Source organism: Prunus persica, chromosome G2, assembly GCF_000346465.2.
Source record: "Prunus persica cultivar Lovell chromosome G2, Prunus_persica_NCBIv2, whole genome shotgun sequence".
In the NCBI taxonomy this organism is placed as follows: Eukaryota; Viridiplantae; Streptophyta; class Magnoliopsida; order Rosales; family Rosaceae; genus Prunus; species Prunus persica.
The window spans coordinates 17,038,283-17,060,916 of record NC_034010.1 but is presented as its reverse complement, the minus strand read 5'-3'; the positions used below and the strand labels follow the sequence as shown (position 1 = coordinate 17,060,916).

The 22,634-nt window shown below is 35.3% G+C and overlaps 1 protein-coding gene and 1 pseudogene across 3 annotated transcripts; both read left to right on the top strand.

Annotated features, from left to right (window-relative positions):
• LOC18786221 lies at positions 10,060 to 11,526 on the top strand (annotated as a pseudogene).
• Positions 18,249 to 21,352, top strand: LOC18787719 (sister chromatid cohesion protein DCC1). 3 transcript variants are annotated; one of them, XM_020558387.1, is made up of 5 exons: positions 18,249 to 18,535; positions 19,304 to 19,382; positions 19,548 to 19,969; positions 20,081 to 21,010; positions 21,127 to 21,352. In XM_020558387.1, exons 3-5 carry the CDS (start codon positions 19,809 to 19,811, stop codon positions 21,227 to 21,229), a joined length of 1,194 nt encoding a protein of 397 aa, XP_020413976.1. In that variant the 5' UTR covers positions 18,249 to 18,535; positions 19,304 to 19,382; positions 19,548 to 19,808; the 3' UTR covers positions 21,230 to 21,352. The 3 variants fall into 3 exon arrangements, with proteins under 3 accessions (XP_020413976.1, XP_007219672.1, XP_020413975.1); XM_007219610.2 differs by lacking the exon at positions 19,304 to 19,382 and having other exon boundaries at positions 19,782 to 19,969; XM_020558386.1 differs by lacking the exon at positions 19,304 to 19,382.

The window sequence follows — 22,634 nt, the reverse complement described above, 5'->3', positions numbered from 1 at the left end:
GCAGGTGGGAGAAGTAAAGAAAGGATTAGGATCACAGCCTGTCAGGAAAAAGCAAATGTGTGCATAAATATTATAATTTTGTTTTTCTCCTTTTGTTCCCTCAAGTAAATGAATTAACGACCAAAAAAAAAACCAATAAATACATATTTTTTTTGGTCGGTATAAACATGTGACATATTTGCATAAAATATCAATTAAGAGATATTTTATGTTGCCTTACTTTGAATTTGGAAAATTATTTCGGTGAATTATTATCTAAATGTGTGCTTCAAATATATATATATATATAGATTTAATGATTGTGTTAGGGAAAAAAAAAAAAAAAAAGCTAGTGCACAAAATAAAAGTTTTGAGAATTGTCTCAAATAATCAACATATTGAAAGAACAGAAGAGCTAATAAGTCTGATATGACTCACATGACCATGATATCTTTAGTCGGCAAAAATATATAGGTTTGCCATCATCAACTCATGAGTGATTAATTATAGGCTTAATTATCGATGTGACTCTTGTATGTTATTGAAAATTTCACTTTATTTTTTATATTCCAAACTACGTCAATATACCCCATGTGTTTTATGTCTGTGTCCCTCGTTCCCCATTCTGTCAATTTGGTTAGTAAAATTATTAACTTACTAACTTGACATATGTATTTTAATAATTTTAGATCTACAAATTCTCAAAATCTAAATTAAATATAAAAAATATTTTTTTAAAAAAAAAAAAAAACCACCACCCAAATAGCCACCACACCTCCCACCATAACCCAACCCTTCTCCATCACCAACTACCGCCCCCAACAACCCATGGCTGGGGGGTGAAAGTGGCTAAGTGGATTGGAGAGAATGTTATCAATATTTTGGAATAGGTATATCACCTGGGTAAGGAGATCATATTTGAACCATGGCGGAGTGCTGGTCATGGGTGGCTAGGCGGATTGGATTGGGTTATGGTGGGAGGTGTGGTGGTGGGGCTACTGGGGTGCTGGGAATTTTTATTTTTTTTTAAATTTATTTTTCTAATCTTATTTTTTAAAATATTATTAAATTATTTTTTATATTTAAATTAGATTTTAAAATTTGTTTAATAGCTAAAATTACTAAAAGGATTATGCCACGTCAATAAGTTAACAGTTTTACTAATCAAATTGACGGAATAGGGGAATGGGGGACACGGAAATAAAGCACATGAGGCATATATTGACCCAGTTTGAAATGTAGGGGGTAAAGTAGAATTTTCAGCAAAGCACAAGGAGCACATCGATAATTAAACTTTAATTATATGCTTAAAAGGAATATTTCTTACTGTGATATATGGAGTCCAAATACTTTATAGATATGTTTAGTAATCTGTAATCGGGTTAGGAGGAATTGATAATTGATGAGGAGTTGGAATCTGAATTCCCATTAAAGTTGTTAACTAAACCATGTGAAATCGAGGTAGAAATGGTATTAATTCCTTATAATAAGTTGTTTACTAAATTTTTGTGAATCGAAATTAATACTAGTTCGAGTACTAAAATGCAGTTGTTCTAAATAAATTATTGGGTTAAAGTAGATGGTAAATTTAAAATTTTAAATTTTGCGTGAGAATATAATGAGTAAAAAAGTTGGATTCCTATTGGGCCAGTTCTCCAAGGAATTAGAATAGCATACCACCTCTCACCCGAGAGTTCAATTCCTCCAAAAGCACATGAGTAAATATTATTAAATTGTGTGGTCTCGCTTGCCTTCTTATTCCTTTATGTAAAGTAAACACATGAGTGATTGTTAGGTTAAACTTTGTTAGTTTATCTTTTTTGGTTTTCTTTGACAATTTTGTAATTGCACATGTATATCATCAAGCTTAAGATTAATTTTACTAGGTTAGTCTAGTTTGAAGATGATTATTGTGGCTCAATACAGGGTGAGGTTGAGAAGGCCCTATCACATTAATTTCTTGAACCCAACGCATGTTAAAGATATGCATTTACAAGATCATTTTATGGCGTAACACATCACATTATATTAATTTCGTTTTATATAATATAACAAAAATTATATTAAATTAAAGGCTAACATTATACATAGGAAAATTTGTTTAGATTAAGGTTAAAATTTAGTGTATAAAATGATAAGAGTACTACCAAAATAGCTACCAAAATTCAACAACGCACGCTCACGTCTGCATTAATTAAGCAGCTACTTTTAATTCGATTGCCAAAAGAAGCTCCCTGCCCTTTAGAGAATTCAAACAAAAATTACGTCACATCAACTCACTACAAAAATAAATAAATAAATAAATATATATATATATATATATATAATAGTCACCATCTCCAACTCACCAAATTGGCTTTAGTGACATTTGGGCAGTCCATGAATTTTCTTCTTACTATCATTATGTCTGTCTAGTCCTTTCACATTCTAGTAAATTAGAGACATTAGTTTTAATAATAAAAATTATTGCACCAGTGCATTGGGATTGACACCTAAATAGTAAACATTGGGATACCTTACCCTTTCTACAACACTGGTAACTACCAGTATACTGGTATTCATGTGTACAAGAGTGTGATATTGAGTCTAAACGCATAGTCTTTATTTTATTGTAAGAGATATAATAGACGACAATTGTTGAAATATAATAGACGACAATTATTGAATAAAAATACAAATAACATAAAATGCTTGAATTAGGGTTGTAGGTAGGTCTGATATATCATATCGAACTTATTGTTGTACAACGTTGATTATAATAAATGAGAAAGGTCATTTCATTAGTGATTTGTTAATTGTTGAATTAAATATAAGATTATAAATAACGACGTGTGACCTATCATATAATAGGTCCAAATCTTATTTTTCCCTCAAGCCTATGAGCCCATCAATTTATTTGCTTCCACCTCTCCCACACAAAACATAGCCAATTAAAAAATCACATTATATGAATTTATTGGTTGCTGTTTTAAGTTAGGACCATTTACCACATCACTATATAATACTTAATTTTCGCAGACAAGCTTATCTGCCAAGTTCTCAACCGATCGAGAACTCAACAGTCCAAGTAAATGCCCAACAATGATTTACGAGACGATCAGCATCTACGCGTGGATATGATGCTTTTGCTTTTCGAAAAAGCCCGTCCAATCAATCGAATTTAAGGGCTGTGGCCTCTGCAATCATAATGTTATACCTACAAATTTTTCAAAGGGACTGTAGTGGAGATGCCAAAAAAATCTACACTTTGAGATTAACTTTCAGTGATGTGACGAGTGAGAAGGGTTTAACAAATTAAAATAATATCCTTGTGTTATAAAATCATGTGTATAAAATAATATCATTTTATTTTTAAAATTTGAGAACAAGAATTGAAATAATTAGATGTTATATACTTTTGCGATATAGCAAATTAATATTAATGGGTTATTTATTTAAATTGTCCTTAAACTTATACTAAAGTTGTATTTTGGTCATTCAATTAAATTATTCACTCAAATTGTTCATAAACTCTTTATTATTCGGTAAATTAGTCCCACCGTCTATTTTTCTATTACATTTAACTAAATTTTAAGATAAATATGACTTTTCATAATTAAAAAATACAAACACGGTTAAAATTCATACAAAATTAGTTAAAAAATTGAAGAAGAAGAGGAAAAAAATCCTCAAACCCAAACCAACCCCCTCCCCCCGATTTCTTCTCCCCCATTCCCCCACAGACTCCTCCCCCCTTCTGTTTCCCCCTCCTCTCTCTTTCTTTCTCTCCTATTTGCACCTCCTGACAACTAGGGATGGCAATTTTCTCCTTGGGTAACGGTCTATGCTGGGGATTTACCCTAATTGGTCGAATATGAAGGATAAAAAATGAGTATGGGGATGGGTACGATGAATTTTTTGGGAATGGTGTTCGGGATGGGAGAATATGATATTTTAATCTCCGACCTGAACCCTTCCCGTTTAGACTATATATATATATATTCACTATCTTATCCGAATCCTATTTTTCTTTCAACAAAGTAGTTTTATATTGATTTTTTCTTCTATAATGAGGCGGGTTGGAGAACCTATTCCCCAACGAAGATGGGGATGGAGAATCCCTTATATGAGTATTGTTGGTAATGAAGGCAGGGATGAGGGGAAAAAACTTAACGGGGATGGGAATGAAAATGACCTACCCACCTCCGATTTGACCTATTGTCATCCCTACTAGCAACGAACCCCTTTCCCCCTCCTTGTAGAAGTACACATACTCTGTGGGAATTATGTGGATACTTTCACATATAACATTTGGGGGAGGGGGAGAGAATTTGACTCATTAACCATGTTTGTCCCACTAAAACCAACTGTATGTATATGTATCATTTTGTTCCATACCACAATCCACCTTGCACATACACACAGAGAGAGAGAGAGAGAGAGAGAGAGAGAGAGAGAGAGAGAGAGAGAGAGAGAGAGAGAGAGAGAGAGAGAGAGAGAGAGATTAAGAGCTTTTTATTTTATTTTATTTTAACATTGAAATTACCAATTTGCCCTCATATTTCACAACAGTATTGACAAAATGTAACAATTGACAAATTTGGCGAATAATAGAGAGTTGGTGAACCATTTGAGTGAATAATTTAGTTGAGGGATCAAAATGTAACTTGGGTATAAGTTTGAGGACCTTTAAGAAAATAACCCTAATGGCATGTTTACGTATCAGTAATAGAGAAAGTAAGGAATCGGAGAATTTAAGAATCGGGGAACTACTGAATCAGTATAGGTAGAATCATTCTCATTAAACTGTTTACTAAACATATGGAATTAGCAAAAGAATGGGATTGATTCCCATTGTTATTGTTTACTAATTTGCATGAATCAAAATTCAAATTAATTTTAGAATTATGGTAAAGTGGTAAGGGTATTTTTCGAAGTTATTAAGAGAAAACATGAATGGGAATCATATTGACTACTCCCTCCTAGTTGATCTGATACCTAGTTTTGAGAGAATGTGTTTACGAATTTTGAGGTGGGGCCCGCTTATTTTTTCATTCCTGATTGCAAGTAAACCTAGAGAAAGTCAGGAATGGAAATCATTCCCTTTCCTTCCATATCAATTACTAATACGTAAACATGCCCTAATATTAATATATATAGAATAACATCATATATATATATATATATATATATAATTATCAAGATTCTTTTCATCAGTTAGACTTACCAATCTTATATTTTATATTTTGAGGACAAGAAATGAAATAATCATATGTCCCCTAGTTTTATGAATTTATTTAACCTTTTACAATAATTTTCCACACCTAATTGTTCTAGTTGATAAAAAAATAAATTATAATAAGCATTAAGTCACACACCTTATAAATGGCAGAAGTTATTTTGCAACTTGGGGTGGCTTCATTCATTTATTGGGAATGATCTTTCATAGATGCAACTTGCAAGTAATGCAAAACAAAATTAATGGTCAGCAAGAAAAGCAACACAGAATGTCCATGTGCATAAATAAATAAATAATACGTCGTTTTCCAATAAAATGCTTCCTTTGTGAAATATAAAAAATACTTTCCATATCACACGGGGAAAAACTTAGGAGACGTTTTCGGTTGTGTCCCAAAGGAAGATTTGCGATAGTTATTCTTTATTCTTTATTTTTATAATAAGCATTAATGTCACACACCTCGAAAGAAGTACAAGTAAAGACAATCTAAAGTAGATTGAATTGTAAAAAAAATGGCAGAAGTGATGTCGGAACTTGGCTTGGCTTCATTGATTTCTTGGTATTGGAACTGATCTTTCGTATATGTAAACAATGCGACATCTTTTTTTTCTGGTCTGCAAGAAGTGCAACACCGAATGTGCACAAATCATTAAGAGAAATGTTAGCAATTTTTTCTCTAATTTTTTTTTAAAAAATCTTCTTCCTTCTTTTCATAAGAAATGTTTTTTTTTTTACACTTAAAATAATGTTATTAATGCATAACACAAGTTAGTTTTTATTTTCCAAATTTACCATTTTAAAATATATTGGCTTTTATATTTCCTTCAATTTATTCAAATTTTGTTACAATTTCTTTAGCACATTGTTAAAAATTAAATAAGGAAAACGTCATTTTTTAGAATATAAAAAAATAAAATTTGTTATATGATATTGTTATCATCTTTATTTTGTTTTTATCAAAACACACGTTCTCTTTGGAAATTTTTTTTATAAAAAAAACTTCATTTTTTATTTTTTATTTAATTTTTTAACAAAGTGATAAGAAAGTTGTAAAAAAAAATTAGCTTGTTATTAAAATAAATTAATACATTTAATAAAGGTAAACTTGGAAAACAAAAATTAGTTTGTGTAATGCATTAATGATATTGTTTTAAGTGTAAAGAAAGTGACACTTGTCATGAGAAGAAGAGATAAGGTCCAAAGGAGAAGGTTAGAGAGAAAGTTGCTAACACTCCCTAATAATTAATACATCGTCTTCCAATAAAATATTTTTCTTTGTGAAATATAAAACACTTTCAGATGGGAAAAACTTCAGTGCGGTCTAAGTAAAACTGGGGTTATGGAGTGATTAGGTAGCGTTTTTTGTCATGTTTTGAAAGAAAATTATCGTTAATTACTCTTCTTTTGTCGTCGTTTTTAAGTTTTTAGTTTTGTTCTAGTTTATTCAACGTAGTACAGAAACTCTTTGAATTGTAAGTCTTGAATTTGCTAAGTGTCTCTTTAAGAGAGTGTCGTCAGTTAGTAGCTGGTTTTGTTATAAATGTAATTGGATTTTATTATATAGAATGAGGATAGCTTTGATTTCTAATTTGGTATACGGTTATTATCGTCCTTCAACCAAATTCCAACACAGATGGAGACGTTAGCATCTAAAGATCCGGGACAACTACGTCGGTACGTATCTATAGAGATGAATAAAGACGTGTCATTTAAGTAGTTGTTGAAATGAACTTGAATAGACAATCCAATCAAACTGTGCTTTCGAGCTTTCAATGTTCAAACATTGACATGCCAATTACTTAAAGCGACTGGCACGATCTGCCCAGCCCAACCCAACCAGTCAATATTGGAAGTGAAAGCTGCCCTCTCAACTATTTGCTTTCCAGCCGTTTTTACTCAAATTACTTAATGAAGACGCCTAACTTGAATAACCTCATTGATGAATGTTTAGAATTTTGATTCGATGAACTTTTAAGGGAAATTTTTGAAAATATCACCTCAACTTAATACATTATAATTTCATTTTGTCATTTTAAAGAAAAATTTAGAAGATATATAAACGGGTGGTTAGCTTTAATTTTTTGTTTTTCTCAAATTTTTGTTTATTTTATACTAAGCGAGGCATTAATTTTTAAACAATTTTTATTTTTATTTTTATGAAGTTAACATCCGAAGAAGTTTTTTTTTTTTTTTTTTGGGTCGAAGGAAGAAGTTCACTCCTTGTTGAAACTGTTGATAAATAAAATTTGCTATTGTCATTTATCTTTTTCATTAGCCTAATGTTTTTCTTTTACCGGTTTTTTTCCTTTTAATAGCCACTTTCAATTAAACTAACTACTTAATTGATTCCTATAAATGAAACTTTGGATTCTCCTCCTAGATCTCCTGTGCTGAGATCAAAAATTGTATTTAAATGGAATTTAAAATTTTGGTTGGTTGTTGCTTGAGGACCATTGTCCTACAATGGACCACCTCCCTAATTTCCACCTTCAAATTGGCATTTCCTAATCTCCCTTTTTGCAAGTGAAGACCAATACACTTCACTTTTCCGGTTCTTATCTTATGAATTCTTTCCATACTTAAAAGAACATAAATTAACTAGGTACAAAATAAATGACATATTTGAGAGAGTACTTTTGAAATAGGTAAAAGCGCCTTGACAACTAAAAGCATTTTTAAATGCGTTTGGTAGAAACCTTATAAAAGCTTAACAGGTAGGAGTGCGCATTGAGAAAAACGGGAAACAACCGAGTTGACCAAAAAGTCAACAACAGTCAAACCCTCTTTCTTTTCTCTTTTCTCTAACCTAGCTGTCATGTGCCTTGTCTCTATCTCTCTCCTGAAGAAAACGTAGCCACTACTTTTTTTTCTTTCTTCTTCTTCTCTTATGCCCTTCTTCCTCTTATCTCCTCTATGTTTGATTTCTCTTTTTGTTTCTTACTCTCTTTTTGTTCACTGATTTGATCTGTTTTGGTATTTTGGTGTTATTTAGATTCTCATTTTTATTACAAATCTTGGAATGTCAATTTTTGTTTCCGGTTCCAAAGGATGGTTTGCTAGATAGATTCATTTTTTTTAGGTATCTTTTGGATGAGAAGGTTCAAATATGATTTTTCTTATACAAATTTGTCGATTCCCTTAATTGCCTTTTGTAAAAGTAGTGTTGGTTGCGTTTGATTGAAAATGAGGGATCTGGATCCTCTGCTTTAATTTTCTCTGTCATGATCTACTTTATTTTTATTCTCCATACGCCACCTCATTAAAATTTAATCTAACGGATTTAAAAGTTGACACATCATTCTAAAACAAAAATCCAATTTACTCCTAATTAAAAAATATAAAAAAACCCTAACAAGTTAACAACCAACTAACGGAATAGTTAACATCCAAAAGTTTAATTTTTTTTTTCTCTCTCTTCTTCTTCTTCTTCTTCTTCTTCTTCTTCTTCTTCTTCTTCACTTCTGTCCTCTTCTCTTTTTTCCTCCTTGCTACCCGTTCTATCCTCTTCTCACTTTTGTTTTACCTTCTTGCTCCACCATCACAAAGCAATAAGCATCACAACGAAAATCCATTGAAAACAAAACCATCTTTGACAAACCATACGCCATAACAAAACCCAATATAAATTATGAATCTATCTATTTTGTTCTTCATAGCAAAGGAATGAGAAAAACCACAGAAAATGAAAACCCATGAATTAATAGAAGGCTTACCTTTCAAATATTGGTTAGGTACCCATAATTTAATTCCTCCACCAAAAGCAACAATCTTTATACAAGAAGGAGAAAAAAAAAAGAAAAAAAAGAAAAGAAAAGAGAAGAGGACAGAACATGAAGAAGAAGAAGAAAAAAAAAGAGAGGAACGCCAAGAAGAAGAAGAAGAAGAAGAAAAAATACAGCTTTTGGACATTAACTATCCCGTTAGTTAGGTGTTAGGGTTTTTTTTTTTTGTTTTTGTTTTTTTTTTAAAAAAATTAGGAGTAAATTGAGTTTTTATTTTAGGATGATGTGTCAACTTTTAAATCCCTTTGATTAAATTTTAATGAGATGGTGTATGGAGAATAAAAGTAAAGCAAATCATGGTAGAGAAAATCAAAGCAGAGAATCCGGATCCAAAAATGAATGGTCATTCTAGTTGATCTTGATCTACCATTCTTATGATTTTTTTTTATTTTCATTATTTATACTTACAAAACATTCATTTGTTTAAACCAGTCCGGGTTTAGAGTCCAAAATGAAAAAAAAAAACTCTAAAAATACAAAAAATGATCAAAATGATCAATTGGCTTTAGAGCCGGTCCAAATCGGGAAATTCGAAATCAAACCGGATCTAAACCATTTTATTCTGGGTTAGTTCGGTTTAGTTAATAAATTTTTATAAGAATTGGATTGAACTGAACTGGATAAATAATACCAATTTCAATTTTGAGTGAAAACCGAACCAAACCGACTTGTGTCCACCCCTTCTAGATCACTAAAGTGCTTTTTGGAGAAGAGTGACTTCTCCAAAAATCACTTGGATTTCAGCATTCTTATAATAGAAGCATGTTTTAACAAGCAGTTAAGAGGATAAATGCATCCTACATAATCAATCATAAGCGAGCCCATAAATTAAAAGAAGAAAAGAAACACACAAATGAAGGACGGCCTAAGAGGACTACACTGGGCCAGGCCGTCAAGGCCTAACCAGTTCATGCCCGGCCTGTGCGACACACCTGAACGTTACAATTGCCTCCTGCAAAAGAAAAATTCAGCTCAGAATTTAAAACATTTTCTTACACCATGAACTCGAGGCAACTCAGTTCAGAAATTAGAACTCAAGGCCACAATTGACTGGCTATCCAAAGGCCAACGGGAATTCTCATTTTGTCCTTTAGATTCACATCTCTGTGTGTAGAGAGAGAGAATGGAACCACCATCTCCAGACTACAACGGTGCAGAAGCGGTACTAAATCTCCAACCGAGCTCGTCAATTCCTATTACGTATCACCCTCCCTTTGGTCCTCACGATGATCTAATCCTCCTTGAGCTCGATCAGAAACTTCTCCGTGATGTCCTGCACCAAAGGTGAGGAATAACTTAACTCTAGTTTCTAGAGTCTTATTTCCAATTTTTTCTCGCGCATTGAATCTAGTTTAAGGCTTCCTCTTGTTTTTTTTATTTTTTCTTTCTCTAGAGTAACTGTTAGAGGACAACCTGAGGAAGATGCAGTTCTCTGCACGGAGTCAAAAACTTATGCAATCAAATCCGTTGGAACTTCAAATTCTGTTTTTCTCATTCCCCCATCAGGTCAATTTAATTCTTTGGAAAGCCCAATATGTTGTGATGAGAACTATCATGATCCGCAATCTGTTGCTTCTGTCATTAAGATTGCAACTGGTAACATGGAACTTGTTGAAGTTGCCCCCAAACTTGACAAGCTAAGGTCGCTACTTTTTGAGAATCCTTACATATCTGAGGAGGACGTAGAAAATGGAGGAACTGGAAGAGATGGAAGGAAAGAATACAGGACTGTATAGCTGGGATGATCTTATTGAGAAGGTTCGAGCTAGTGATGATGAATTAAGGACTATGTTGCAGGCTCTTTTGGCAGTGGGGATTTATGGATACTGGAGAATTGTGGATGAGAAGTACAAGGACAGAATTCTTAGGATGCTTTTGCACAATTCAGTGCTGAATGACTGGTCATTGTCTTGTCTTAATGAAGACGACGTTGTCAATGCGTTGGAATCAGATGGCTTTCCCCACAAACTTGCAAACCATTGCTTGCATGTTTATGGTAGCAAGATGGTTGAGGGTGTGAGCACAGTAGTATATGGAAGTTGGATGAGAGGAAGGTATGTGTGCATTTTGCAAGAGACGTCTTGAGAGACGGGAATAGGAAGATGGAGAGGTTCATGGAGGACTGGACGCGTAAGGTTCCCGAAGGGATGCCAGCAAGTTTAGGTACATGTTGGAAGGTGAAGTTTTGATACAGAAGCTTGGTGCTGAGACATGGATTCAAGCCTTCAGCGTATCATCTCTACCCTACAACCTTGCAAAGCGATTCTCCGTCCTCTTTAAAGAGTGTCCAAAATGGGAGTGGAAGGATCTACAGCCCTATATCAGGTTAGTTTATATATTCTTGTGATCATCCTTTTTATTTTTTTCTCCTGTCCTGCATTATTGTTTCTTAGATTTTACTCAAAAGTAATGTACTTCTTCCTTGCTTGCCTCTGCTTCTTAGGGACTTGAGAGTGCCGGGTCTTTCTGCCGAAGGTTTGCTTCTGAAATACACTAGAAGAACACAAACCAACTGCTGATGCAGAACCCGTTTTCAGCATAAGATAGTGTTAAAATATATGTTAATTGTCGTCTACATAATATTATTCCATGTGTCCTAATCAAGAGATTACTTGATTTTGCTAAGAAACTGATATAATATTTTCTGACATATCCTTTATTTTCTTTTCATCTTTGGCATAAGAGAAAACCTGAGCAAGCTGCCATGCAGTAACTAACTGGCCACTTAGCACAACGCATTAACACAAATTGCCACCTCGGCTCGTGTTTGGGTTTATTCTCATAGATTTTTGGGGATTCACTATTATACCCAATATAGGAGCCCAAATTATAAAAAAAACTCTATATGAAATAGACTTTAGAAATACACCAAAAATCCATTTACAGCATAACAAAAAGATTTTTAACTTTTTTTAAATTTTAAAACTGCCGTTGATTTCTCAAAACAAACCTAACCCCAAAACCTTATAAAAAAAAGCCTAAAACACTCAATAAGGCATCAAAGTAATTTAACAATCAAAATTAAATACAATATGTACATCTGTCATTTTTTGGGTATGTTTATAAAAATTAAATGGTATAGGGTTTATTTATAGTTTTAGTACTAAGAATAGGTATATGACTAAATATCTCTAGATTTTACAACTTTCATTTATTTCATATTTCTCTTTATCTCATGGGTGAACGTTAATAGAAATGTGATTTAAATTGAAATCTATTGAAGTTGATGTAAGCATTATTACTACAAAAATAAAAATAAAAATTGCAGGTGTCCAAAGTTCATTATAGACGAACTAAACTGAACCAAATCGAAAAATTAATTTTTGGGTTGGATCACTTTGGTTCTCGATTTTTTGTAAGTCCTGTACAAGAATTTGTCATATACAACCGAGGATACTAACTTCCAACAATAATCGGAAAAATTGAGCTCCAACCATGCTTCTCTTTTGCCCGTTTGAAAAATACAGGTTCACTCCCTAGTGTTCGATTTTTTGTTATGCAATTTAGTTCGATTTTTTATTTTAGAGATAAAACAAGTTGAATCAGACTATATGCGTAACCGTAATGTTTAATAAGTGGCTTATTTGTTGATTTGCCCCTTATGTTTTGCGTTAAATCTCACTTCCTCCTAATTTACAATTGACTCAATGTGGCCTCGCGTGTTCCACATTCGCTTATTTCGTCAATTCAGTTAGTTGCACATTGACATGAGAACCTGAACCTGAACACATAACAAAAGTATAGGGGCACGTTCAGCAGTTGCAAATTCAAGAGGAGAAAGTGAGATTTATGGTGTGTTTACCAATCAGGAATTGGAATTCTTATCAAGAATTGAAATTCTCATCAGGAATTGAATTCCGCCTATGGAGGATTCCTGTGTTTACTTCACATCAAGGAATTGAAAAGTAAATGGGGCCCACACAAAATTAGGAATTGAATTCTTGATTTTGAAGGAATTCAATTTTTTGGTGGGAGGTGGTGTTCTAATTCATAGAGAACTAACTAATTAGGAATTCATCTTTTTTACTCATTATATCTTTACATAATTTTCAAATTTTCAATATTGTCATCGACTTTAACTCAACAATGAGGACATTTTGTAATTAGTACCACTCATACCCCAATTTCATATGGTTTAGTAAACAACTTCAATAGGAATCCGGAATCTAACTCCTCTCAATCCATATGGTTTAGTAAACAACTTCAATAGGAATTCAAAATCTAATTCTCCTCAATCCAACTCCTCCTCAATTCAATTCCTCCTAATCCAATTACGGATTAGTAAACATGCCATTAGTGCATAGTAAAAGGGCAAAATGTCCTCAATAAATTTGGGGAACTTCTACAATAAAGTGCTTAAAGTGAGGAGCTTATTTGAGGGGTTTAATCTCACCATCAAATCATTTAAAATGTTAAGTCTATTGATTTCCTCACATTTGTTGATAGTAGAATTGAACCCCTTAAATAAGCTCTTCACTCTAAAATCCTCATTATAGCCTTTTAGATGTGATCGACATAAATTACTGGCTCAAACACTGGCCCATTGAGCCGGGTCAGTTCATCTTCACTCGTAAGCCCAACTCCACCTTTTTTTTTTTTTTTTTGTGTGGAGCCGTATGCTTCATTTGGGCGGGAAAATCACAAATCAGCTTATAAGAACCGAAACCCCCACATTCCAATCTTTCTCTCCCTCATTTTGAACCGGCAGACCAGAAACTGGAAGCTACCACACCATTACTCTAATGCTCCAAGAAAGAAACCCCTTTCTTCTTCCACGACGTCTGCTAAGAAATCCAACTCAAAAGTTCAGCCCCAGCCGTCCAAGTTCGGCATCCAGCATTTCTTCGAGCGCCACACCCAGAACTCTCAGAACCCCAAAATCGCCGCAGTTTCTGCTCATCACCAGTACTCTAAACCCCTCGCCGCTCCCGCCTTTTCCACCGTTGCTCCGACACAATCAGTTCCGGAGATCCAAAACCCTGCGCAGATTGATACGAGTAATGCGGTTTTAGCTTTGGGAAGTCATGAGATTGGGTCGAATTTGCTGTCAAGTAGTATGTAAATTATGGGTGCCCTCAAAACAAAGGCTATGACAAAGATATTTGTCTTGTAGACAGCGCAACTACTCATACGATCCTTCGAGATCGAAAGTATTTCTCAAAATTGATGCTTACAAAAGCAAATGTAACAACCATATCAGGTCCTATAGATCTGATTGAACGCTCAGGAACAACCCAAATTATGTTACCAAATGGAACAATACTGTTCATTCAAAATGCCTTGTATTCATCTAACTCCAGAAGAAATCTGTTGAGTTTCAAAGATATACGTTTGAATGGCTACCATGTTGAAACAAAGAATGAGGAAAACATAGAATATCTTTGCATTACCTCTAGTGATACCCAAAAACGTATACTGGAGAAGCTTTGTGCGCTCTCATCAGGGTTGTATTATACAACCATACGGACAATTGAGGCATATAGTGTCAAGGACCAGAAGTCCATTGACTCAAATGCTTTTAAGCTTTGGCATGACCGGTTGGGTCATCCTGGATCCAACATGATGCGTAGGATCATCACCAACTCTAAAGGACATCCCTTGTTGACTAAACATTTTATGTTATCAAGTGACATCTTTTGCCAAGCTTGTTAACAAGGGAAGTTGGTGATCAAACCATCACAACCGAAGGTTGATGTTGAGTCCCCATAATTTTTGCAGAGAATTCAAGGGGACATTTGTGGGCCTATTCATCCTTCCTGCGGACTATTTCGGTACTTTATGGTCTTAGTGGATGCATCTACCTGATGTCACATGTTTACCTTTTGTCCACTCGGAATATGGCATTTGCTAGGCTATTGGCTTAGATAATTAAATTACAAGCCTAGTTCCCAGATTATCCCATTAAGTCAATCAGACTCGATAATACTGGTGAATTTACATCTCAGACTTTTGATGATTATTGCATGTCACTAGGCATTGACATTGAACATCTTGTTCCCCATGTTCATACTAAAAATGGCTTGGCAGAAGCTTTAATTAAGCGTCTTCAGTTAATAGCACGCACTTTGCTAATGAAGACAAAGTTGCCAGTTTCTGCTTGGGGATATGCCATTTTACATGCAGCATCACTGGTACGGTTGAGGCCCGTAGCCAACAATCAATGTTCTCCAATACAACTCGTGTTGGGTAATCAACCAAACATTTCCCATTTAAGAGTTTTTGGTTGTACGGTATATGTGCCTATTGCACCACCGCAACGTACTAAGATGGGCCATCAACGCAGATTGGGAATTTATGTTGGTTTTGATTCACCATCTATCATCAGATATCTGGAGCCCCTGACAGGTGATATCTTTACCGCACGGTTTGCGGATTGTTATTTTGATAGACAATCTTCCCACCATTAGGGGGAGAAAAATCTGTTTCTAAATAACAAGAAGGCAAACTCGTTCATGAAGAATGACATGAATTATCGTGGTATGTACTCACGTTGTCTCATCTCGATCATCATACTGCTCAATGCTAAAACGAAGTGAGAAGGATCATTCACCTCCAAAGTATTGCAAATCATATGCCAGATGCATTTAATGATGCAGCAAAGGTGACGAAATCACATATCCCAGCTGCAAATGCACCCGCAAGGATTGATGTCCATAATGGACAAAGCAATGTGCCAGCAAATGGTTCATCTATTGCAAGCCTGAAGCGTGGCAGACTACTAGGCTCAAAGGATTTAGTTCCTAGGAAGAGGAAATTGATGGCCAAAATGAATCCAAATGAAATAAAAGGAGACCCCACAATTTATAATTCAAATGCTCCCCAAGAGGGACATGTACTTCTTGAAAAGGAAAATGTTCTTAATGGGACAAGTGCCCATGAAATGGCCGCTGTACTTGAAAGTCAAGAAATCTCCATAAATTATACATCTACCAATGAATTGTGGAATGGAAACGAGATGATCATTGATGATATATTTGCATTCTCAGTGGCTGCTGAGATCATAAAAGATGATGATATTGAGCCGTGTTCTATTGATGAATGCACACAGAGGCAAGATTGGCCTAAGTGGAAAGATGCAATCCAGGCAGAATTAAATTCTTTGGAAAAAATGAGTGTTTTTGGACCTATTGTTCCAACTCCACCAAATGTGAACCCTGTAGGTTACAAGTGAGTATTTACAAGAAAGCGCAATGAGAAAAATGAGATCTCAAGGTATAAAGCGCGACTCGTTGCGCAAGGTTTTTCACAAAGGCCTGGAATTGATTATGTGAAAATGTACTCTCCAGTAATGGACACAATTACGTTCCGTTACTTAATAAGTTTGGCGGTTTCAGAAAAACTTGAAATGAGACTCATGGATGTCATTACCGCATATCTGTATAGAGAATTGGGTACATATGTATACATGAAAGTCCAAGAAGGACTTAAGCTGCCTGAAGCAGCCAAGAATAAACCATGGGGCATGTTCTCAATTAAATTGAGAAGACCATTATATGGGCTTAAACAATCTGGGCGAATGTAGTACAATCGTCTCAGTAAGTATCTACTGAAGGAAGAATACACAAATGATCTTATTGCCCATGTGTGTTTATTAAGAAATCAAAGTCTGGATTTGTGATAGTGGCAATATATGTCGACGATGAATCTAACTGGAACTTCTGAAGAGCTCCAAAAGACTGCTGATTATCTCAAACGTGAGTTTGAGATGAAAGAACTTGGAAAGACAAAATATTGTCTTGGCTTACAAATTGAGCACAGTGCTAATAGAATTTTGGTGCATCAATCAACTTATACTGAAAAAGTATTGAAATGGTTTGGCATGGATAAAGCCCACCCACTTAGCACTCCAATAGTCGTTCGGTCGCTTGACACTAAGAAAGATCCATATCGTCCAAAAGGGGATGATGAAATGGTTCTTGGTCTAGAAGTACCATATCTTAGTGTAATAGGTGTTTTATTGTACTTAGCACAATGTACCAGACCAGACATAGCATTTTCAGTAAATCTGTTAGCAAGGTACAACTCTGCTCCAAAAAGGCGATATTAGACCGGCATCAAACATATTCTACGATACCTTTGTGGGACAACAGACATGGGGCTTATTCTATTCCAGTGAATCGACCAACGCCTAGAGTATTGTTGGGTATGCTGATGCAGGATATCTCTCTGATCCACATCAAGGCGATCACACACTGGGTATGTATTTATATGTGGAGGAACTGCAATCTCATGGCGTTCAACGAAACAAACGCTAATGGCTACATCTTCCAATCACTCAGAAATACTTGCCCTTCATGAAGCCAGTCGTGAATGCTTTTGGTTAAGGTCGGTGATTCATCACATCCAAAGCACATGTGCCCTACCCCCAGTAACAGACACTCCAACAATCCTGAATGAGGACAATGTAGCTTGTATTGCTCAGATCACAGGAGGGTATATCAAGGGTGACAGGACCAAGCACATATCACCAAAGTTTTTCTACACACATGAGCTCTAGAAGAGTCAAGAAATCAAAGTCAGACAAATCCACTCAACCGATAACCTGGCAGATCTCTTCACCAAATCATTGCCAAAATGTACATTCCAAAAGTTAGTGCATGACATCGGATTACGACAACTCTGCAAGCAATCAAGTTGGAGCATGCAAAATCAAGGGGAGCATTCAAGAGTCCTCTAACACAGGACATATGCGCGTTGTAATCTTTTTCCTTCGACTAGGGTTTTTCCCATCAGGTTTTTCCTAGCAAGGTTTTAACGAGGCAACATGAGCGCATTACCCTTATGTCCCAAATAAAGTTGTACTCTTTTTCCTTCGCTTAGGTTTTTTTCCACTGGGTTTTTCCAAGCAAGGTTTTAATGAGACAACCAATTTAGGGACATATGGTCTTCAAGGGGGAGTGTTATGAAGTAAGAAGTGAAATCCACATGAATAAAGTAAGGGAGTATTAGTCAAAAGATGAAATTATGATGTTGGAAGAAAATGTTGAAGATGCATCCACGAAAGGCCATTCTAATTGCCTATAAATAGGCTTCCTCTTAAGTTGTAAAATACACAACGAATTAAAAGAGAAGGGAGTGAGAGTCAGAGAAGAAAAGAGAGTGAGAGTTTTATTTGAGAAAAAATTCTATCAGTATAAACACCATAAAGAGCAAATATAATTCTACTCTCAATATACTCCCAATATTTAATAGTACTTCTCATACTCTCTGATTATTCTAGTTCTATAACAATTAATAAAATCTTATAAATGACAACCCCATAAAACTAGAGATGCCATCAGCATAGCCGAAAGAAAGCAACCATTCCATTTCCAAGAGAGAGAAAGAGACATTCGCATACAGTAGCATCTGTTCTTTTTCTCTCTCACTGCTCACATTCCGTACTATGTAAACTCTTGCTTCTTCTCATCTTCTTCAGTATCGCCGCCTCTTCTCTGACCACTTCCCCAAAACCCATTTGGCAGAAATCTACAGTTTATAGACAAAACCTCACTCAATTAGGCTCTGCATTTGTTTCCAGGGCTTCCGTTTCATCTAATGCTCGCCCAATTGAGAGGTATTTAGGTTGATTTAATTTCTTGGGCATAATGAATTTTGTTCGTTTCAATGTTTATTGTTCTTTAGTGCACATATAAACTGTCAATCGGCAATTGTCTGCTATCAAAATTTCTTCGGCAAAGCATAAGCTCCTGGCCCTATTGTTTTTTTGTTCAAGGAAATTTGAGAATGGTCTTGTTCGTATGCATCAGCATAGGAAAATAATAAACTTGATGATTCAAATGATAGTGGTTGAGGATAAAATGTGAATTATTTGAAAGCATTGCAGTCCTTGTTCATAATTTATGAACATTTCGTTTTCTTTTTCCTTTCTAGCTGTTTTAGGCAAAAAGGGGTCCCTAGGTTCGTACTTGACTTAGTAGCCTTAGATTATGATGAGCTTAATTTGAATGAATTAGTTTGAATTCCAATCTTAGAAACCAGATATGGTTGACAATAGCCTTGTTCGTATGCATTTAATGTTTATCAAAGTCCTTCCTTTTTTATTTCTTCAGAAAAATATATTGGGGGGTACATTGGCAAATTTCTTAGCTGAGAGGTTGCATAAGCCTTTTCCAGGGTGACTCACATGCCTCATCATAGTCTTCATAGCTACACATCGATTGACGTGTAGTTGAAAAATGGTGATTTCAATGTTTCCTTGGCCAAAATGAGTGCAGGCGATGAACAAAATGTAGACCTTTATGTTAAAGCTTTCTGTGTTTAAACTGTTGTCAGCATTTGCAAACTGCATCTTAAAATTGAAATGTGGTCTTCTCAACTTTAGGAAAAGTTCGGTCTGACTAAAACGTCCCTTTTTCTTTGGGATGGTGTTGAGGGATGATATCTGTTTAAGCAATTCAAAGGTTTTCCATCTCTGAACTCAATTTTTTTTTTTCTTCCATTTGTTACGTATGGATGTAGCACATGAGTGAGATCTTGATTCAGATTTGGCATATATGTTGCAGTATGCTTATTGCGTAATCATATTTTGGACTCACAAAACTGATATAATTGAAGTATAACTGCAGACCCTTAACTGTGAAGTTATTTTTTGCACTATGGGGAGGCTAGGGATGTATAAAGTTTCATGATTGATATTAGAACTCAAGGCAACTTCAGTTCAGAAATTAAAACTCAAGGCCACAATTGACTGGCTATCCAAGGGCCAACGGGAATTCCTCATCTTGGCCTCAACTATTGAGTATTTTTTGGTAGTGGAAGTTGGACTCTCATGTAATTGTCATTCTCATTTTGTCCTTTAGAATCACATCTCTGTGTGTAGAGATAGAATGGAACCACCATCTCCAGACTGCAACGGTGCAGAAGCGGTACTGAATCTCAAACCGAGCTCGTCAATTCCTATTACGTATCACCCTCTCTTTGGTCCTCACGATGATCTAATCCTCCTTGAGCTCGATCAGAAACTTCTCCCTGATGTCCTGCACCAAAGGTGAGGAATAAGTTAACTCTAGTTTCTAGAGTCTTATTTCCAATTTTTTCTCGTGCATTGAATCTAGTTTAAGGCTTCCTCTTGGTTTTTTTTTTTTTTTCTTTCTCTTAGAGTAACTATTAGAGGACAGCCTGATGAAGATGCAGTCCTCTGCACGGAGTCAAAAACTTATGCAATCAAATCCGTTGGAACATCAAATTCGGTTTTCCTCATTCCCCCATCAAGTCAATTTAATTATTTTGAAAGCCCAATATGTTGTGATGAGAACTATCATGATCCACAATCTGTTGCTTCTGTCATTAAGATTGCAACCGGTAACATGGAACTTGTTGAAGTTGCCCCCAGACTTGACAAGCTAAGGTCGCTACTTTTTGAGAATCCTTACAGATTTGAGGAGGACGTAGAAATGGTGGACCTGGAAGAGATGGAAGGAAAGAATACAGGACTGTATAGCTGGGATGATCTTATTGAGAAAGTTCAAGCTAGTGATGATGAATTAAGGACTGGGTTGCAGGCTTTTTCGGCAGTGGAGATTTATGGATATTGGAGAATTGTGGATGAGAAGTACATGGACAGAATTCTTAGGATGCTTTTGCACAATTCAGTGCTGAATGATTGGTCATTGTCTTGTCTGAATGAAGACGATGTTGTCAATGCATTGGAATCAGATGGCTTTCCCCACAAACTTGCAAACCACTGCTTGCATGTTTATGGTAGCAAGGTGATTGAGGGTGTGAGCACAAGTAGTATATGGAAGTTGGATGAGAGGAAGGTATGTGTGCATTTTGCAAGAGACATCTTGAGAGACGGGAATAGGAAGATGGAGAGGTTCATGGAGGACTGGGCACGTAAGGTTCCCGAAGGGATGCCTGCAAGTTTAGACATGTTGGAAGGTGAAGTTTTGATAGAGAAGCTTGGCGCCGAGACATGGATTCGAGCCTTCAGTGTATCATCTCTACCTTACAACCCTGCAGAGCGATTCTCCGTCCTCTTTAAAGAGCGTCCAAAATGGGAGTGGAAGGATCTACATCCCTATATCAGGTTAGTTTATATATTCTTGTGATCATCCTTTTTATTTTTCTCTTGTCCTGCATTATTGTTTCTTAGATTTTACTCAAAAGTAATGTACTTCTTCCTTGCCTGCATCTACTTCTCAGTGACTTGAGAGTGCCGGGTCTTTCTGCCGAAGGTTTGCTTCTCAAATACACTAGAAGAACACAACCAACTGCTGATGCAGAACCCGTTTTCAGCATAAGATAGTGTTAAAATATATGTTAATTGTCATCTGCATAATATTATTCCATGTGTCCTAATCAAAAGAATACTTGATTTTGCTAAGAAACTGATATAATATTTTCAGATATGTCCTTTATTTTCTTTTCATCTTTGGCATAAAAGAAATCCGGAGCAAGCTGGCATTGCAGTAACTAACTGGCCACTTAGCACAACTCATTAACACAAATTGCCACCTCTGCTCGTGATTTGGTTTATTCTCATTGGATTTTACAACGTTCATTTATTTCATATTTCTCTTTATCTCATGAGCGAACGTTAATAGAAATGTGATTGAAGTTGATGTAAGCATTATTACTACAAAAATAAAAATAAAAATTGCAGGTGTCCAAAGTTCATTATAGACGAACTAAACTGAACCAAATCGAAAAATTAAATTTTGGGTTGGATCACTTTGGTTCTCCATATTTTGTAAGTCCTATACAAGAATCCATCATATACAACCTAGGATGCTAACTTGCAACAATAATCAGAAAAATTGAGCTCCAATCATGCTTCTCTTTTGCCCGTTTGAAAAATACAGGTTCAACCCCTAGTGTTCGATTTTTTGTTATGCAATTTAGTTCGATTTTCGATTTTGGAGATAAAACAAGCTGAATCAGACTATGCCCAACCGTAATGTTTAATAAGTAGCTTATTTGTTGATTTGCCCCTTATGTTTTGCGTTAAATCTCACTTCCTCTTAATTCACAATCGACTCAATGTGGCTTCTTAGGCTTTTGTTGCATGTCCCGTGTTCCCGTATTTCGTCAATTCAGTTAGTTGCACTTTGACAGGAGAGCCTGAACCTGATAACAAAAGTATAGGGGCACGTTCAGTAGTTGCAAATTCAAGGGAGAAAGTGAGATTTAGTGCAGATGAGGAGTTTAGAGTGATGAGCTTATTTGAAGGGTTCAATCCCACCATTAGACCATTTAAAAGGTTTAAATCCATTAATTTCCTCACATTTGTTGATGGTAGGATTGAACCCTCAAATAAGTGGGAGCATTTTTGTTCCACTTTAACCCAAGGTGTACCCTCACCACCCTTTCCAAAAGTTGACACATGTCCATAGGTTTAACTATAATTAATTCTTTATTTTTTATTTATCTGATGATATTATTATGAGAGAGAAACAATTTTTCCTAATTTACCCTTATTCTAACCTAGCAAACTTTCCACTTTTGTAAATTAATTACCCATGAAGTTAATAACAATCCGAATAAATAATTGGTAAGGCAATTTAATTCGCAATTGGCTTTATTCATGTGCTTTAATATGAATCTGAATTCACAGGCTTACGCAGGCTTCCTCCCTTTGATTCATTCGACAGTTGAACACTTTGACAAAAAAAATAAAAAATAAAGGGAAGACGTAACTCCTCCTTTATAAT